At 39.5% G+C, this 20,349-nt stretch overlaps 3 protein-coding genes across 4 annotated transcripts; 2 read left to right on the forward strand and 1 right to left on the reverse strand.

Annotated features, from left to right (window-relative positions):
- The first annotated feature begins 117 nt into the window (after nucleotides 1–117).
- On the forward strand, nucleotides 118–10,793 carry LOC132796000 (probable citrate synthase, mitochondrial). Of its 2 annotated transcripts, none has more exons than XM_060807005.1 (3): nucleotides 118–321; nucleotides 8,604–9,578; nucleotides 9,747–10,793. In XM_060807005.1, the coding sequence occupies exons 1-3, from the start codon at nucleotides 133–135 to the stop codon at nucleotides 10,119–10,121; spliced, it is 1,539 nt and encodes a 512-aa protein (XP_060662988.1). In that variant the 5' UTR covers nucleotides 118–132; the 3' UTR covers nucleotides 10,122–10,793. The 2 variants fall into 2 exon arrangements, with proteins under 2 accessions (XP_060662988.1, XP_060662989.1); XM_060807006.1 differs by lacking the exon at nucleotides 118–321 and adding an exon at nucleotides 720–997.
- Nucleotides 10,794–11,610: 817 nt separating this feature from the next.
- Nucleotides 11,611–17,692, forward strand: LOC132795226 (transmembrane GTPase Marf). The gene is given in 10 exon segments (XM_060805821.1): nucleotides 11,611–11,899; nucleotides 12,285–12,996; nucleotides 13,187–13,476; nucleotides 13,546–13,884; nucleotides 14,039–14,050; nucleotides 14,514–15,407; nucleotides 15,409–15,441; nucleotides 15,509–15,682; nucleotides 15,808–16,004; nucleotides 16,828–17,692. Coding segments are annotated over 9 exon segments (2,424 nt in total). The 5' UTR covers nucleotides 11,611–11,899; nucleotides 12,285–12,713; the 3' UTR covers nucleotides 17,030–17,692.
- Nucleotides 17,693–18,271: 579 nt separating this feature from the next.
- LOC132795227 (serine/threonine-protein phosphatase 6 catalytic subunit) lies at nucleotides 18,272–20,104 on the reverse strand. Its single transcript, XM_060805822.1, has 4 exons — nucleotides 19,813–20,104; nucleotides 19,425–19,712; nucleotides 19,145–19,299; nucleotides 18,272–19,014 (listed from the first exon to the last, which is right to left on the reverse strand). The coding sequence occupies exons 1-4, from the start codon at nucleotides 19,975–19,977 to the stop codon at nucleotides 18,711–18,713; spliced, it is 912 nt and encodes a 303-aa protein (XP_060661805.1). The 5' UTR covers nucleotides 19,978–20,104; the 3' UTR covers nucleotides 18,272–18,710.
- Between the last annotated feature and the right edge of the window lie 245 nt (nucleotides 20,105–20,349).

The following is a 20,349-nucleotide window of genomic DNA, read 5'->3' on the forward strand; positions in this document are numbered from 1 at the left end:
AGCTTGAACAGCTGACAGTAGGCATTGTAAAGCAACCAATTTTATTTGGAAAAAAGAACATTAACCAGTATCGAACATATTTTTTCCTTTTTATTATTACAATTCAAAGCCGATACATCATCTACACAAAAAATGGCTTTATTAAATAAATTCCTGGCTCAATCACATGTGCGTACATTATTTACTAGTCGTAACAACAATTTTAAGGATTCGGTAGCCTGTGGTAATTTACTTAAAGAGATTAAGATAAGTGCGAACGCTGCAGAGCTCGCAGTTACTATAGAGGAACAATCAAACGTTGAAGATGCAAATTTAATACAGGTGAGCTAATATTTAATATTATTTATTTAAAAATTACCAATGCGCGGCAAAAAATGCAAAGCAGCTGGAATCAGCTGTTTTCTGCGTAGGTGGCAGTAGTTTTTAATCGGCTTAGTATTTATAACGTTATCGATAAGCGGCATATTATTTATTTATGAAATCAGAATTTGCAGACTTATTGCGTTTAGATGCGTCAGCAGTATTAAATTGTAGCTAAACTAAGCATTCCGCTTTAGCAATTTATTCATAGTTGTTTGTCTTGAGTTGCAGTTTCTTATCGCGGTTTGTGTGGGAGAACTATCGATAAATTGGCAGCGACAACAATCGGTGGTGGGCACAAATTGAATGCCAAAACCAAACCAACCAACCCAACCATTCGAATTCGAATAATATTTTAACATTCAGTTTCAGTTGCCGCGCAGCTGCCGTAAAAGAAGGGAGAGTAGGAAACAGTTTTTCGCTCGCCAAAAACGACAGAAAAAACGCCACAAGAAAAAGAACATTTCCAACAAAAAAATCCATTGGGGAAAGCAATTTTTTTCTGTGTGTGTACGTGTGTTTAGTGTGTTTCCAAACTCAGTTTTGTGTTGATCTCGAGCGCAAAATCATTTAGCCGAAATTAACATAAATCATGTCGTTCTATCGCATTTCTGCACGTAAAATTGCCGAAGCACAGGTGAGTTAACTTATTTACGCTTTCCTTTCCCTTACTTTTTATTTTTTGGTGGTGCCACTATTGTATAAAATGCGAGCCTTTTTGTTAATAGTGAGAGAGTGGGACAGTCCGAAAATTGCGCCCAAAAGTGTAGTTGTTGTTATTGCAAAAGGATCCTCAAGGCAAAACCAAGCGTGGCTTGCCAACACACACACACACATACATCTCTCTCTCTCTCTCTTTGCTAAGTACGTGTTTAATGTGTGTGTATTAGTGTTAGCAAGGGCAACGTCACGCCAAAAAAAAACAGCCATGTGCTTGCGATTAAAAAAAAAACAGCGCAAATGATGAATTAATTTTTGTTTCTTTTTTTTTTTTGAATTATGTGTTGTGATAAGTGTAAAGTAAAATCCTGTTGAGAACAAATACATACACAAAGCATTACACACACACACAAAATACATACACAAATACATATATGTGTGTTTGTATCTTTTTTTGGTAACATTTGCGCTATGTGCTAATTTTCTCGTGATTACATAATCGGGGCGCAACATTTTTCACTTTGCCTCAAAATAGCGAATCTTTATAAAAATAAAAATCTCATATAGAAGACGCAGACGCAGAAAAGCAACATCAACGTTTTAGTTTTTTCTTCTTTTTCCATTTTTTCTTTTTTGGCTTTGCGACAAGAAGAGTTTAATGAACTTCCAACTTTTGGGCTGTGCATCTGCTTCAAAATGTCATTTGCATAACTTCCATTCGACAGTTGTTGTTTTTGTTGTCCATTTCGCTTACAACAAAATACCACGCGGTCTTTTTAATTCTTGTAATCTTACAACAACAAAACTACTACGAGTCTACTACGATGCTCTCACGGAGAGCAAGAGAGAGCACGCTTAAGAGAGCGCAATTGTTTGAGCGCGAGAGAGAACGCACAGGTAAAATATACACAGCAAGCCGTTTATTGTGCTCTCTCTATCGCGCGCATTTTGTTTCACTTACAAAAAAAAAAGAAGCGCGTCACGTGTTGTTGTTGCTGCTGATGCTGCTGGCCAAAAGTGTTGTTGCATCTTTTGTTGTTGTGCTGTTGCAAAGATTGTCCGTCGAATGACCTTAAAGCAAGCAAAGCAAATAGCCCGCTGCCGCCCACCCGGCAATGCTAAGAAAATGCCACGTATACACACACATGCATACCAAGTATATGCTTAGTGTATGTGCCTGTGTTATGTAACTTGGCAAAAAAAAAAAACAATCGGTGCAAAGGCACTTTGCAAAATGTTAATCGATAAATCAATAGACACACACACACGCCCACATGTATGGCGGCTTACAGGACGAGCCTCCTTTTGAAGCGGCATTTTCGTCGTCATATGACGCGAGAGCGACTGCGTGCAGAGAGCCCAAAGAGACGGAGAGAGAGAGAGAGAGCGTGAATGTGACGCAAACAGATTTTCGATGCGTAATACTATAAAGTTAAATAATCTATTTGAAAATGTTATGCATACGCTTATGTTGTTCTTGTTGTTATTATTATTATTGTGGTACATTTGGCATGGCGCCAAAACGCGCAGCCACCACAGACGGCGACAAACGTCCTTCACTGATTTGTTACGATACACTCTCGCTCTCTCTCTCTCTCTCTCTCTCTTGCTAAAAATATCGTAAGAGGGCAAATTTTGATAAAAGGGCTTGTTCGATATTTTATGCATTCTCTCTTCCGGTCTCGAGTGCAATATGTGTATGTGTGTGTGTATGTGAAATGCCAACTAAATATACCGAACAACAAAACAGTAGCGCACGCAAAGCCTTTTGACGTTCAACCAAACTTAATAACACACACGCGAAATTTTTTATCGCCCCGCCGCTAATACGTCACGATACGTGACCAATGCTTACGTAAAAGTTTCGCTCGCCCATTAAAACGGGACGCACATCAGCGTATTGTCTGTCTGCCCTTTTGGCAACAACAACGCTGGCATGCATGTGTGTGTTTGTGTGTGTGTGTGGGGGTGGGTGAATGAGAGCGAATGTGCAAAACAGCTGATCAAACGAAAACGATTGCATAACAACGACGAGAAGAGCTCATCTCTTTTTTGCTTTAAGACGATTGCGATTAATTTTTGTTGTTATCGAATCTTAAATTTGACCATTATCGATTGTGCCGTATAAGCATTATATGCCTCTTAACTCTACATATGTGTATATGTGTGTGTGTGTGTATGGGGCCACGTATTATTGCATTGGCATTTAATTTATGGGTTCGCCTTTCTAATCATTAGATTAGTGGAGTGGTGTGAAGCTCGTGCCAATCTCTCAAGTAGCAGCAACAATTTATATATGCACCATATTTTTTGTCGTTTTGAATAATATCTCGTTCGCGTTCTCGTTGCCTCGCCCCCACTTATGCGATTATTATTATGAGGGGTTCGTTCAAAATTCCGCACGTTTATGTGCTGGGTAATGGTAGTTGATAATGATAAGAACGCAACCTGGTGAAATAATGCCGTCATGGAAACTTTAAAAGTGTCAAGATAAAGCCTGTGATAAGGCGCCACCACACATAAATTGTTGCAAGATTTTAATGATCATGTGATGCAACACATTTTTGAGAAATTCTCACTCATTTAAACTACAATCTCTTTCTCACTCTCTCTCTCTCTCTCTTTCTCTGTGTGTCTTTGTGTCAATTGAAAATTATAGAGACATTTACATTTTTGTCGCAAGTGGCGATTCGCTACTATATAGTATGAGGGCTTAACTGATAAGCATGACAAATTTGTTGTACGGGGCACATGATCGAGAGATTGAAATCGAAATACAAAAAAAAGGCAACGAACGAACTGAGAGAGCTGCTGATAGCAAAAGGAAATAGAAAAATTAAATAATGCGAAAATAGAACCTTCCCCCCTGTAGAACCTCCCCACAACAAAAAACTTCAACGCTCGAGCGTAAAGTGCTAATTTAATTAGGGAGGTGGGGGCTCTCGATAAACCCCTTTCAATATAAGTCGCACAATATTTATGATCCCTCAACACACAACACACGCAGTTCAAATATTTACATAGCTTGCCTTGCTAATGAAGACGACGACGACAACAAACAACAGCCTAGAAATGCATAACAGAAAAAAATGTTGCAAAACAAAAAAAAAATATATACGTGGCTAATTAGCTTAGATATGTGAGAGCGAAAAGCTCGCATGATTGATGCGTATACAATTGATCGATTGATCATGATTGGCAACGTAATAAATTCAAAGATTAATGATAAAAATTTTTGTTTGTTTTGTTATGAATTGTTGGAGAGTTGGAAACAAAACAAATAATACATATTTACAAACAATATTTGCAATATTTACGAACAATAAATTTTTATTTGCTGTAAGTTATTTAAATAACTTAACTTAAAAATATTTACTTGGTTTTCATTTTTTATTTACTTTGATTTATTGTTTAAACTGTTATTTAGATTTTTCAATTTTGTAAAGCAATAACTTTTATTTGTTTTTTAAATCGCTAATGCTACAATTGACTGATTGAGAGATTAAAGTGATTGGCAACTGTTTTAGACTGATTGATGATTGATAGCTTAAAAATGTGATTGGCAACTGTTTTTCCGCTTGACTATGATTAAGATCAGCAGTATTAAGCTTAATATAAATGTGAAGGAACAACTTTTATTTGTTTTTAAATCGCTAATGCTACGATTGACTGATTGATGATTGAGAGATTGCAAAGTTATAGTTATTAGCAACTGTTTTTCCGCTTGACTATGATTGAGATCAGCAGTATTAAGCTTAATATAAATGTGAAGCAACAACTTTTATTTGTTTTTAAATCGCTAATACTGCGTTTGACTGATTGATGATTGAGAGATTGCAAAGTATATAAATGTGAAGCAATAACTTTTATTTGTTTTTAAATCACTAATGCTACGATTGACTGATTGATGATTGAGAGATTGCAAACTTATAGTTATTAGCAACTGTTTTTGCGCTTGATTGTGATTGAGATCAGCCGCATCAAACACAATAACGACAACGAAAACCAGTTGTCGGAAACACTTGACACTGTTTCATTGAACCGTTTGTCTTCGTCCCGTCGTGTGATTTCCCCCCGCCTTCAGCTGATGTTGATGATGATGGGATTCTGAGTCAGAATACTGAGAATTCTAAAGCGAGAGAGCGAGTCTTGCTCGCTATTCGAAAGAGACTTCGACACAAAAGTATTTTTTTGTTCTCTTCATTTTTTTTTTTACTGATTAGCGCGCATTTGTAATTAACGATCTGAACACTAACCGGGGAAGGGGTTACGTCATTTTACGTATTTACTTTTAGACGGCGTCTAATTTTTTTAAGTTATTTTTTTTTATTAGTATTTTACGCGCAACGATAAAGAAAGGGGGAAGGACAAATAGCAACGACGATTGCGCATAAAAATTTAATTAAATCGTTTTTATCTGACGCTTTGGGGTAATTCCCTCCGGGTGGCGGCCATACTTGATAAAAAATTAAAATATGAATGAGTTTAGAGAATTAATATAGCCAGATTGCAATTATATCCGTTAAACGTCGTATTAAACAATTACAACCAATAATAATAATAATAAGGAACAATTGAAATAGTCACGCAAACGATGAGCGTTGAATTGTGTGAACCTTGATTCGATAATTATTAAGAGCGTCGTTACTACGGATCAAGTGTGCTATAGTCCACTCCTCTCCTTCCGCCCCCTTCCCCTCTAGCTGTCTCGCTCTCTCGCGTGTTCTATTGACCGATAAGTGGCAATACTTGAGACTTGAGCAATATAATATGCAACTTTGCTGTTTTGTCGTGTTCACCTTGATGCCAAAACTCACGGAGATTATTTCGAGGTTGCAAAGCGTTTTTTTATATTTAGAGATTGTAATAAAACACAAAAATACGTGTAATTTTTAGATAGAAAACGATAGAGACAGAGAGAGAGAGAAGAAATAAAGAGATTGTCTGATGATTCTTATTATGTAAGGCAAAAGATCGAATGCGACGCGCTATCTTTTAATATTATGCTGGAAACACGCGACTGCGATTTCCTCAATCATAAATTATATGTTTCTATACTATATATGTAGTATTATATATATAGAATATGTATATATATATATATATATAGTATATGGTTATGCGATAATTGGCGATAAGTTGGTCGCGCGTGAGACCATTGTGGGGACCTTCAAATTTCAATGGCGTTATCAGCTGTTCCGTTCCCTCGCCCTGCCTTCCCCCCCTCTTTCTACACTATGTCTGTCGCCCGTGAAACTAATCAGATTATGTTCATGACTTTTTCTTTTTTGAAAATTGCGAACAGCAACAACAACAACAACAACATGCATACGCAAATATTAAGTGTATTTTATTTATAAGAACGTGCGATAAGATAATGAGACAAAGCAACAGTTCCTCAACCGTTGGGGCTATTGTTATGCAATGCAAGCATTGTCCCACTCATATACTCTCTCTCTCTCTCTCTCTCGCTCACTCTCTCGCATCATTAATCGCAACGTGTGTCTCTGACAAACGACAGCTCAATTAGCAGAAGCAGCAGAAGAAGAGAACCGCGAAACCGCTTAAGGGGCATCATCGTCGCCTGTATAGACGTCAATATCGTTCTGTCTCTGTTGCACTGCCTGCTGTTGTGGTTTAATAGCCACCTGACAAAATGCCGTTTGATACATTTGTCAGCCGCAGACGCAGCCGCAAACACTCACACACATGCACACACACACATTTGCATGCATGTATGTGGAGAGAAAATGTCTCCGATTGCAATGGTCATGTCATTAAGCTTTTGTCATAACAAACAAAATGAATCGATATCTAGTTACACACAGTCTGGCGGCCTAGCGGCTGTTGATGACGTTTTCTCTCTCTCTCTCGCTGTCTCTCTTGCTTGATTGTCTAAGTAGTGCAGCATTTTTTATGATTGCATGCTGACGTGTTTAATAAAACTGCGCCAAGATTTATGCTATTCGCAATTAATTTGCATACCATCAATTAGTGTATGTGTGTGTGTGTGGGTGTTAGTGACGTAGCAATCAGCTGTCAAACGTCAGCGACCAACTCTTCACATCACAATCGATAAACGATGCGTAAAATGTTTGTTTTTTTTTCGTTTTATCAATGAAACGGCATTCCTTTTTTTTTGGGGCCGGTTGAGTAAACCGGTTTGCTTAGTGTGCGTAGAAACTTTGATTCTGTGTGTGTGTGTGTGAGTTTGTGTGTGGAAAAGGAGCAACAATATAAGCTGACAACAAAACTGGCATGCAATTCTATTTGCTTGTCGCTTGGCGGCGCCGCGCCACAAGTTCACATGGTTAATTGAATTTGCCTGACCCACTAGCCGAGCAAAAAAAAAAAAAACCAACAAGTAAAACTGATAGCATACAAGTTGATTGACTTGCATATACCCTGCACGCTAATAACGTGAGCCCTCTAATGCATGCATTCCGAAGCTGACAACTATGCGAGTTAAGCGTGTCTAAACTCATAGATGCCAGCTTTCTAATGCATGCTCACAGGGTATGAACAAGTTGCAACGAGAAACAAACAACAAACATACATACATACAACGAACGATGCGATGTCTTGTCTGTGTCTGTCTTGTCAATCAAATGGCAAAAATTGTACTTTAAGCTTGAGCTTGGATTCCGTTTTCATTTCCATTTCGTTCAGTAGCAGCGTCTAGCGCGCGCAAAAAATAATAATAATAAAAAAACGCCACGCGTAGCAACAGCAACAATAAAAATTTTCCCTACGTCGTCGATTTAAGCGTGTCTCATTATGGGGACACAACGACGATTGTTCCGATCTGATCATAAAAAGAAAGAAAAAACTAGTCTTAACCGGTTTGCTGACGAAGCTGCTGCTGCTTCTTCTTGCTAGCAACGGTCAAATTTTGCGTTGAACTTTTGCGTATGGCGCGTTGTTTTTGTTTCGCTTAACTTGTGTGTGTGCGTTTTTTTTTTGTTTTGCGCGTGGAATAAAATGATGCAACAACAACAACTACAACTACAATAACAATAACAAATGCAATGTGTACACACTTGCTGTTGCTTGCCTGCCTGGGTTAATGTCTGCTCAAAGCTCTGACTCACGTCGAGTGCGCTGAATGTTTTTGTTGGTGTAGAACACGAGGCCGAGGTGGAGGCTGCAAATGCAAAAAACAAGAAAAAAACGGGCGGCTTTGCCTTCTTATCAGCAAATGTGTGGTGTGTGTCTGGCGCTGCTTATCAACAGCTTGTGTGAATTGAGCGTAATTTTACGCTTTGATTGCGATTTGAAGTGCAGCTCAATGACAGTCGATTGCCGTCGTCCTCAGCTCTCTCAGCTGTTTCTCTTTCTCGACAATCGATAATCGTAAATTAATAATGCATATCCTGAGCAGCACAGCTGTTCATCATCAATCAGTGTGACAGCTACAACCGGTTCGTGTCTTTGCTAAGCAATGGTTTAATTCTGTGTGACAGCTACAACCGGTTCGTGTCTTTGCTAAGAAATGGGTTATTTTTAAATGAATGAATCTAAATACATACATATTTGAAAATTTGATTAAAATTAAAAATTTCTGTTTCTCTTTATTTTTGCAGAAGGTGCCACTCGTGAACTATGTGCGCCAATTGTCTTCGGATGGCGCCAGTCTGCGCGATGTGCTCTCCGCCAAGATTCCTCAGGAGCAGGAGCGCGTGAAGGCCTTCCGCAAGGAGTTCGGTGCCACAAAGATGGGCGAAACCACCATCGACATGATGTACGGTGGCATGCGCGGCATCAGGGCCCTGGTGACCGAGACCTCTGTGCTGGACGCCGACGAGGGTATTCGCTTCCGTGGCCTCTCCATTCCCGAGTGCCAGAAGGTGTTGCCCGCCGCCAACGGTGGCACCGAGCCACTGCCTGAGGGTCTTTTCTGGCTGCTGCTCACCGGTGAGGTGCCCACCAAGGCCCAGGTGCAACAGCTCTCCCAGGAGTGGGCCGATCGTGCTGCCCTGCCCCAGCATGTGGTCACCATGCTGAACAACATGCCAACCACATTGCATCCAATGTCGCAGTTCGCTGCCGCCGTCACCGCTCTCAATCATGACAGCAAATTCGCCAAAGCCTACTCAGAGGGTGTGCACAAGTCCAAGTACTGGGAATACGTGTACGAGGACAGCATGGATTTGATTGCCAAACTGCCAGTGGTTGCGGCCACCATCTATTGCAACACCTATCGCGGCGGCAAGGGCTCCCGTTCGATTGACTCGAACCTGGATTGGTCCGCCAATTTCGTGAAGATGCTGGGCTACGACAGTCCCGAATTCACCGAACTGATGCGCCTCTATCTGACCATTCACAGTGATCACGAGGGTGGCAATGTCTCCGCTCACACCGTGCACTTGGTTGGATCGGCTCTCAGTGATCCTTACCTTTCGTTTGCCGCCGGCATGAACGGTTTGGCTGGTCCATTGCACGGTCTGGCCAACCAGGAGGTGCTCGTCTGGTTGCGCAAATTGCAGCGCGAGGCTGGCAACAATCCATCGGAGGAGCAGCTGAAGGAATACATCTGGAAGACACTCAAGTCCGGACAGGTGCGTTATAAGTAGAATAATTATCTTATCTCTGGTTCGTTTCTTCGATAAGCACTGGTTTGGATCTTGACTAAACTTATCGATGAGTGCTCTAAATTGTTGAAAGTTCCCCTCTTACGTAACTCTCGCTAATGTCTCACTTATTTGCGTCATTCCTCTGCTTTACAGGTTGTGCCCGGTTATGGACACGCTGTGCTGCGCAAGACCGATCCTCGCTATACCTGCCAACGTGAGTTTGCCCTCAAGCATCTGCCCGACGATGAGCTCTTCCAGTTGGTCTCGAAGATCTACAAGGTGGTGCCCCCAATCCTAACTGAAACCGGCAAGGTGAAGAACCCCTGGCCCAATGTAGATGCCCACTCCGGTGTCCTGCTGCAATACTACGGCATGAAGGAGATGAACTACTACACTGTCCTGTTCGGTGTGTCGCGTGCTCTTGGTGTTCTTGCCTCCCTGGTGTGGGATCGTGCTTTGGGCCTGCCCATCGAGCGTCCCAAGTCCTTCTCCACCGACATGCTCGTCAACATGACGAAGAAGAAGTAAGCTTAAGATGATCGCATTGTGTGGATGGGGGTTGGGACGTTGGACAATTGGATGGTTGGATTGGAATTATTGGTGTCGTCTGCATTTCTGCATCAGGTGCAGGCGATCTAACAAGTTCAGCAAATGTAGCAAAAGCAAAAGAAACAACAACAATAAGAACAACAAATTATTATATGAGAAAAACAACAATAACACGAGCATAGAGAAGCAGCGAAAACAAATTTTGTAGCGAAAGTAGCATCTAATACACTCACACACACACACACAAAACACACGAGAATGCAATGAGTCATTATCAAATTGTGATGGACGAATGGATGGATGGATTCACGACGAATGGAGTGGACGAGTGGAGAGCGCAAGGGAGGAGATGGAGACGCATCGTTTCGAATCGAACGACAGAGAGAGAGAGAAAGAGAGAGAACTAGTGAGAGAGCAAGAGAGAGTGAGCAGAGAACAACCAAATACGAAATCACAAGCAAAAAATATAACAAAAACAAAACTGCAACAGCAAAACAATAAGTTGGAAATAAGACAACAAATTTATATTTAGTAGTATAGCTAAATTATGAATGATAACGAAAGAAAAAAGGAACAGCAATAGCAAACAAAACAAAAAAAAAGGAAAAACAAAAAATCACTTAATTATTTGTATAAGCGCTATTTATACCAGATTAAGTTGTATATGGCTGGACGATGACACAACAAACACACACACATACACAAAGTGTTAGGTGTCGTCTGTCCACCTTCTTCTCCTCTTGGCACTACTGTTATGTTCAGCATTTTTCCAACGATTTGAACATTTGTTTTTTTTTGTTTTTGTTCACTATTATTATTTTTCTGTTTCACTTTTGGTGTTTCCTTCCTGAACGATTTTCTGGATTTCATTTGTTACTTAACTACACTTTAAGCCAATTATTATGTTTGGAGGCGTTTGTCTTTTCTTTTCTTTATATTTTTTTTTTTTTACTTTTTGATACATTGACTCGACTTCACCAAATTACCCGAACCACTACTCAAGGACCCCGCCTAATATCTTAAAAACACATCTAACTTGATAACATTTTACTTTTAATTTACCCCTAACTATATAGTTTTTTCTTTTATTTTTACTTTAAACAATGGAAACATATTGTTATCTTATGTAATTTATTGCAAACCAGTAAATATAATAACGAAAAATACCAATACCAATTACAAACAAACAAGTGGAATGAAAAACCTCTAAAAAAAACGTAATAAAAAAACAGAACAATAATATACAAAAACACAAACGAAAATGCTTTTCTTTCTTTTCAATGGTTCCGTTGGATGGTATTGCAATTTGAATTGTGGCGCCATGCGCGAAAGTTATGCAATGCTTTTTTTTCGATGGCCGAATTATCGGCCTGCCACCACGAAAAATAACAATTCGATATGGCTATAGTGTGACCATTTGTGAGCAATTCGGTGGCAAAATACCGCAAAAGCTGGCAGCAGGAAAGTATATTTTTGTTAAAAACGTCTTGCGGTCACGCTGATTGTTGGCGGATTTGTGCACCGCGTTACATCATTTATAGATTAATTATAGGCAAAATAAACGGTATTTGTGCAGCGCCAAGCGAGAAAACAAATCACCAGGTGTAGTGCATGGTAGTGGACAATTGGAAGGCAACTTAACCAACAGCAAACCACAAGGACAGCAGACAGGCAACAAAAACAACGGGGCTGCGTGTTTTGGGAATCGCGTTCGCCGGAAACAACATAAACATACGATGAGCGAAAGCACAAATCAGGTTAGTTGGTGGCCAGGTTCAATTCACAGTAATTTGCGGGTAGTAATCAAAACAACGGGACCTGCTTAAAACTTATCAGCATATAATATACATTTGTATATAATTTTCGTTGATTACGATTGCAAACAGACACATACGCACACACATACACACACTTAGAAAAGCACACACGCAGTTAGACGGATACACAAACATAAATAAACTGCGCCGTTGCAGCAGCATCATTTGTGTGTGTGTGTGTGTGTGGTGTGTGTATGCGTATGAGTGTGGAATTTTTGCTATTTTGACTGTCTGTATATTTGTAGTATTTTTATTATTATTTAGTTCTGTGCCTTTGATGTCATATTTCGTTACGTTTATTTTTTCTTTTACCTTTTCTTTTCAGTTTTGTGCCATAGCTTTTTGAGTACTTTAACCCCCCCTCAAAAGAAAAAAAAACAAAAAAAAATCAAAACAAACAAAATAATTAAGACAAATTTAGTGCAAATTTGACGGCGACAACAACAAGTTCAGTAAGCAGAGCGATCGATAACGATAACACACGTGCATTACTCTCCTTTCCTTTTATCGTGCCAATTTGTTAAGCTTTTACTTTAATTTTTTTTTATGTTTGTTTCATCATAGTTTTTGTTGTTGTTGTTGCACGCGTGGCCAGCCTAAAAGGGGGGGAAGCGTCGACGGTGGCATCAAGAGAGGGGATTCCTTCATCTAGGCTACATACCTTTTGTTTTGTATCAAAATTCTCTCTCTCCTCTCTCTGTGACGTTTTTGGCGAAAAACAATAAACAATAAAAACAAAAAATAAACATAAATAATGGCGGCCTATCTGAATCGCACCATTTCACTGGTGACCGGCCAAACGGGCCCCAACAATAACGACGATAAAAACTCAACGGCCACCGATACCGTGGACGATTCACGTCACAATCTATCGCTGCAAACATCGGCGTCATCGACATCGGCCAATTTCAATCCAATGATGTACCAAACAAACGATAAATCGCCGCTGCAGATATTTGTGCGCGCCAAGAAGAAGATTAACGACATCTATGGAGAAATTGAGGAATACGTGCTCGAGACCACAACCTTCATCAATGGTGAGTTTACAAACTGTTTTTATGCTTTATCGAATCGATGTTAAACGTAAAAAATCACTTTTTATCTGGAGGTTAACTTAGAGATAAAAACCTTTACAATATCAAAGTCGTATTTCACGTATTAACCTGAGGTCGATGTACTGAAAAGTGTTCTATAAAAAGAAATTACAATGTTTGCACTTATTTTTAGCACTGCACGCGGATGCCGAAATTGTGGACAAAGCGGAGCGGGAACTGTTCGAGAGCTATGTGTTTAAGGTGGCCGCCATACGCGAAGTACTGCAGCGGGATCACATGAAAGTCGCGTTCTTTGGCCGCACCTCCAATGGCAAGAGCTCTGTGATCAATGCGATGTTGCGCGAAAAGATTTTGCCCAGCGGCATTGGGCACACAACAAATTGCTTCTGTCAGGTGGAGGGCAGCGATGGCGGCGAAGCGTATCTCATGAAAGAGGGCTCCGATGAGAAGCTCAACGTGGTGGTGAGTATGCCAAAAATTGCTGTATTTTGAACTCCTTTTTCTAATACAATTCTTCAATTTCACTTGCAGAACATTAAACAGCTAGCGAATGCTTTGTGCCAGGAGAAACTCTGCGAGAGCAGCTTGGTACGCATCTTTTGGCCCCGAGAACGTTGCAGTTTGTTGCGCGATGATGTTGTGTTTGTCGACTCGCCGGGCGTTGATGTCTCCGCCAATTTGGATGATTGGATTGACAATCATTGTCTCAATGCCGATGTCTTTGTGCTCGTTTTGAATGCCGAATCGACAATGACGCGCGCCGAGAAGCAATTCTTTCACACCGTCTCGCAGAAGCTATCGAAACCCAATATCTTTATATTGAACAATCGCTGGGATGCTTCGGCCAATGAGCCAGAGTTCCAGGAATCGGTAAGATCTTTCAAACGTCCAATTATTCTATTTATCTTTTTGTATCTCTCGATTTTTGTTGTAAGCCTATTTGTAAATGTTGTTGTTTTTGTATATTTCCATTAATTTCGTTTAAATACCTTTACCTAAAAAAAACCAAAAACAACAACGCCAGGAGCTGGCTAAGGTAATGTCATCCAAACCCAGATCCCGACAAGCTCACAATACACTTAAATGCGCTTTGTTGCCTGTGTTTTGTTATGATTTGCCTCTGACCCCCTTCCAAAAAAAAAAAGAAAAGAATTTTCCAAGCTTCAAAGCTTCTTGCACATTGCGCATCCAAATGTCTTGTTGAGATCTCGATATACTATCGATTATGGTATCTTGCTCAATATACTATCGATTATGGTATCGATAGTTAGTTTAGTAATTCAATTTACATGAACAAAAGTTTACAATATATTTATTTGTTCAATATTTAAAAATTCCAAGAAAATCAAATATTTAAAAATTCCAAATTAAAACGTAAAAGAAAATCGACATTTGTATGCCAATGAAAAACACAAACCAAAAAATGCATTTTCACAAACAATATTAGTAACTCTCGCAATCTTTTTGGCCTGCCCCCCCTCCACCGAACTGTAAAACAGGTGAAATCACAGCACACGGAGCGCTGCATCGATTTCCTCACCAAGGAGCTGAAGGTGAGCAACGAAAAGGAGGCAGCCGAACGTGTGTTCTTCGTGTCCGCCCGTGAAACGCTGCAGGCGCGCATTGAGGAATCGAAGGGCAATCCACCGCACTTGGGCGCCATCGCGGAAGGCTTTCAGATACGCTACTTTGAGTTCCAGGACTTTGAGCGTAAATTCGAGGAATGCATCTCGCAGAGTGCCGTCAAAACCAAATTCCAACAGCACAGTTCGCGCGGTAAAAGCGTGTCGGGCGATATGCGATCGATGCTCGACAATATCTACGAACGCATCACGATCTTTCGCAATCTGAAACAGGATCAAAAGAATTTGCTAACCGAACGCATTCAAGGCACCGAGACACAAATGATGCAAGTCACACGTGAGATGAAAATGAAGATACACAATATGGTCGAAGAGGTCGAGGAGAAGGTCTCAAAGGCCCTCAACGAAGAGATTTGGCGTCTCGGTGTGCTGATCGATGAGTTCAATATGCCGTTCCATCCCGAACGTCTGGTGCTCAACATCTACAAGAAGGAATTGAATGCCCATGTCGAGAGCGGTTTGGGCAGCAATTTGCGTGCTCGTCTCTCGATGGCGCTGGCCATGAATGTGGAGTCCGCACAGAACGAGATGACGGATCGAATGCATGCTCTGGTCCCGAATGAACAACTCGTGACGAATAGCAGCAAAATGGTGGTGCGAACGCAACCATTCGAGATGCTCTATTCGCTGAATTGCCAGAATTTGTGCGCCGATTTTCAGGAGGATCTCGAGTTTAAGTTCAGCTGGGGCATTGCGGCGATGATTCAACGTTTCACCGGCAAGGTGCGAGAGCGCAGCAAAAAAGCAAACGCCGGCGCTGATCAATCGCCAGAGCAGTATTGGGGTGAGTTTTCATTTTGGGAATACGAGTTTGGAAAACCTTTATTAAAATCCCATCAACTTTTTTGCAGCACACTGTGGTCACGCCTGTTAGCACGCCGGTGGAAACAACGCCCGTCTGTTTGCTGCCCACGCCGGGCGTTGTGGGCGGGATTACGCCGGAACAGCTGTCGATTATATCACGCTTTGCCATGTCCTCGATTGGTTCGCAGGGCACCGTTGGCGGTTTGGTTGTCGCTGGCGTTGTAAGTAGCCTTGTTGCAAAACGTTCTCATTCCCTTTATTTGTTTGTTGTTGATCATTTTGAAACTACTGCTGGCCCAAGCAGGTTTTATTATATCGCTATCAACTGAATACCGAACACTTGCAGATGCTGAAAACGATTGGATGGCGCGTCCTTGTCGGCATCGGAGCGCTCTATGGCTGCATCTATCTGTATGAACGTCTGTCGTGGACCAATTCAGCCAAGGAGCGCACCTTCAAGGGGCAGTATGTGCGACATGCCACCAAGAAGCTTAAAATGATCGTCGATCTGACCTCGGCCAATTGCAGTCATCAGGTGCAGCAGTAAGTGACAGCTACAAATTAACATATAAAGCAAATCTGTATTCGATTTCTTAATGGTTTCTTAAGTTCAAGCTAAGGAGTTGACCTCAAGTTAGCAAATTATTCTTAAGTTTATCTCAAGCTAACAAGTTTACCTCAAGTAAATCTCAAAGCTAACAATTTATTCTCAATATAACAAGTTTACCCCAAGTTATCCTCAAGTTAACTTTAGTTAATAAGCTAACTTCAAGTAAAATTGATGTTAATCTCAAGTTAATCTCTAGTTAAATATTAAATGACAGAATAAATAAGTTTAAGATCTTATGTTATCCTCAAGTTGATCTTAAGTGAACAAGTTCAGCTGAAGTTAGCCTCAAGCCTCCAGTAAAGTCCAATAGTAAATGACAGGATAATTGTAAACAGCTTATTAGTTTAGGGATTGTATTTTATTTTTAGCTGTGTTGTAAGCTATTAATATTTATAGCACCTTATCAAACTGTTAGTTTAGAGTTTGTTCTTTTTTTAACTGTGCTGTAACTTATTAATATTTTAATATAATATATTTAATATTTTTAGATGTATTTTCCATTTGAAAAACAAACGCAATTTCTTTGTTTTTTATATTAATTATAATTTATCATTCTGTTAGTTTTAAGATTGCTTTATATTTAAACTTTATGCGAGGAAAGTCTTGAAATTGAGAAATCCAGCTTTCAGAGAGCTTTTCAGACTAATATCTTATCGTTAACACAACTTTATGTGAGGACTATCTTGAACATGAGAAATCTAGATATCAATTAATGTAATTCATTTTCTAATTGCGCTCTCTCTCTCGCTTTTCTAGGGAATTGTCGAGCACCTTTGCCCGGTTGTGCCGCACTGTGGACACGGCCACCACCGATATGAATGAGGAGCTCAAGACGTTGGAGTCGCAGCTGAATGTGCTCGAGGCGAATCAGAAGCAACTGAAGTTGCTGCGCAACAAGGCCAATTATATACAGAACGAGCTGGATATATTTGAGCACAATTATATAGCGCCTCAATAGGAAGATAAAGATAACGACAAAGATGATGGAATGAAAGTCGATTGTGCAGTGCAGTTCACTCCCCGAAGTTCCAAGCTTTAAACAACACGACAACAACTCAACAACAACAACAACTAGAGAACAACAACAGACGACAACAACGACAACAACAAACACCTAAACAACAACAACTCGCCTCTCGTTTGTTGCAAAACAAATGAAAAAGCTATTGAAATTACAATTATTGTGATTATTATCCATTTTTTTTTGTTTAGTTCGTTTTGCCAAATTTTTTTTATTCAAGCATGTTTCATTTTTTTTTTTGTGTTGTATTTAAAATTTTTGCAGCTAGAAAACAAACTGGTAAAAAAAAAAACAAAGCAGGCCTTTTGTTGTTGTTGCTTTTACAGCATTCTTAACTATTATTATTATTATTATACTGATTATTATATATATTTTGTTTTTTTTTTCTATTTTTTGTCATTCGCGTTGTTGCAACTGATCAAGAAAATTGTAATAATTATACATTTGCTAGAGAATATATGAAATTTAGTCGATTGATTATTTCGCTCACTTTTTTTTTTATTGTTGAACAACTGAACAACTCAAAAAGAAAACAAAAAATAGAAAACAAAATCAACAAACTACGAGAACTTGTTAAATAAATTAATGTAAAACAGTGAATGCGTATTTTTATTTTTTAATTGTGTTGTCTACGTATGTGAAAGAGACAGCCCTATGCGGTGGGAGCGAGACGGCAAGCATTTGGATCTTATAAGCATTTTGCAATTATTTGTTTGTAATTGAAATAGTTTGGTTTGAATGTAAAACAAATGAAATTGCAAATCGAGAATTAATTGATATATGCTTTAAAGACTTTATTTCGGATTTTAAGTTAAAAAAAAATATGTTCCAGATATGTATTTGGTACAACAAATTATTGGAAGAAGCTTTTAATGGAATTACTTTTTAGAATGCTTCGAAATTTCGAAATTTGTAATAAAAAATATATTTGTTGACAGGCGTGAAAGGTAAGTTTATTTTATTTAAACATTTTCTTTGAATATAATTTTTCTTGTTCACTCATTTGAAAGTACAAAAGCGTATTCTAGTCATTTAAATACAACTGGTTTAAAACGAGCTGCTTTGATATAAATTATATGTACATATAATGACTGTTGTTTTTCTTTTTTTTTTTATAACATAATATCAGCAATTTTATCAAATGCAGTTTAATAGTAGTTTTTATTTTAAGGCAGGCAATTTATTTTGTTTTTATTTTTTATTATTTTGAAACGTCGAAAAGAAAACACGGCATGTTCTATAATGTCTTTCGGTTTTAATCAGTTTTTTGTTTGTTTAGCTTAAGTGCCACACATTAAATTTGAATAACTTTTGTAGAAAATTAAACAATTATAAATTTAAATTATACAAAAAAAATAAGATAGAAGGAAAGAAATGCTGAAGAGAAAAAGAGCCAGCGACCTTTTGTTTAAAAGAAAAGTCGTAAACTAAATACAAGGATTTGTTGCTATTTTGTTGTTGAGCATAATTGAGAATACGTGAGTGTGTGTGTGTATCTGTCTGTGTGTGTGTGCTGCTCTGCGATTTGCAGCTGGAACGGCAATAGGATTTGGTTGATTGACTGTTGAAGTGCTTTTAGTCGATTTGCATGCTTTTCGTTTGTGTTTTGTTTTGTTTTTTACAAGAAATAAGGCGTCGTATTCTGTTTAGGGATGACACGTTCCGAATCGGGCACAGCCAGGAATATCTGTGTCTGTCGCTCCTGCGCCGTATCAAAGCTCAGGATGGCAGCGACATTGCCGCAGCGATAGCAATAGTTGGGCGCGGACCAAACTGTGACCAGTTTGCCTTCGAACATGTATTTGATGCCCTCGTTGACCAGCTGATGTGCTCGACATATCAGATCCAAGTTGTTGATGCTCATGAAATCCTTGGTCACATTGTGACCAAATAACCAGCCGGCGCCACGCGGACTTTGGCCCCTAAAAAGCCAAAAAAAATAACATATTAGAATTTATATTTATACGATATATCGAACACTATTTGCCAAATGATAAATTTCATAGTTTTCAGCATATAAAGTTCAAATATATATTGAATAAAATAGCGCACCAGTATTCCATGTCCTCGGGATCGGACCACACAAGATCACAGAAAGCACCCTTATAGGGTATTTCGCCGTTGCGTTCGATTGTGCGTATTTGATCGAGCGTTATAATCTCCGGACTTAGGCCGCCGTGTACGCAGAGCACTTCCTCATCGATGATCTGCAAATGTTATCGATAATAATCAAGCATGTGTTTAGGGGGAGTGTGCTCAATGTCGTTGTGTGTGTGTGTGTGTGTTGTGTTTATTACTGTATGCGGGTGTGATATGTTTATTGTTGACTTACCGCCGCTATTGTGAGCAAGTCAAAGACTTTGCAGCAATATTTCCAGCCATTCGCATTGCCATACTTGCTAAAGCACTCATCGAAGAAACCATAAACCTTGGTGATCTGACGTGTTTCATGATTGCCGCGCAGCAATGTGATCCGACTGGGATAGCGCGCCTTTAGCGTGAGCAGGCGTGTGAATGTCTCTAAGCTGTAATAGCCGCGATCCACAAAATCGCCCATGAATATGTAATTCGTGTCGGGCACTTGGCCGCCCGTGCGAAACAATTGCTCCAGATCATAGAACTGTCGTAGAAAACGCAAAACAAAAAACCACAACAACAAAAAATCAGGAATTGTAAAGGAGCACATTGACAAGTGTGACCAGCGTTGGCATGTCACTAACCTGGCCGTGAATGTCGCCGCAGACGGTGACGGGCGTGCTCACGGGCTGTATGTTTGTCTCCTCCAACAGTATGTCACAGACCATATCACAAAGTTTCTTCAATTCATTTTCCGGCAGATATTTGCACTCCTTCACTATCTCAATCCATTTGTCAACATCACCCATTGTATATATTTACTTTCTCTGTGCAACCGACAGAAACTGATGTTGTTAAATTCGGCAAAGGTGGGAACAACAAATATAAAAAGAAATTTTTTTATTCTACTTGTTGCCAGAAATTGAAAATGCGCTAATAAATGCGCACTAGGCAGCTAAAATATACTGACAAAAAATAATTTACAGCAGCAGCAATTGGCAAAAATACTATCGATAAATTCGATATGTTAACAGCATGTTAACATGTGACAGACTTTTAACAGCGTCAGCGTTTGAAATGAAAGGCGATCCTTTATTTTGATTTATTTTTGTTGTTGTTCTTGTTGTAAGGTAAACAAGCAAGCTGAAAGCAAAATGAAATAAAAAACCGCCGCATTTTTC

Source organism: Drosophila nasuta, chromosome X, assembly GCF_023558535.2.
Source record: "Drosophila nasuta strain 15112-1781.00 chromosome X, ASM2355853v1, whole genome shotgun sequence".
In the NCBI taxonomy this organism is placed as follows: Eukaryota; Metazoa; Arthropoda; class Insecta; order Diptera; family Drosophilidae; genus Drosophila; species Drosophila nasuta.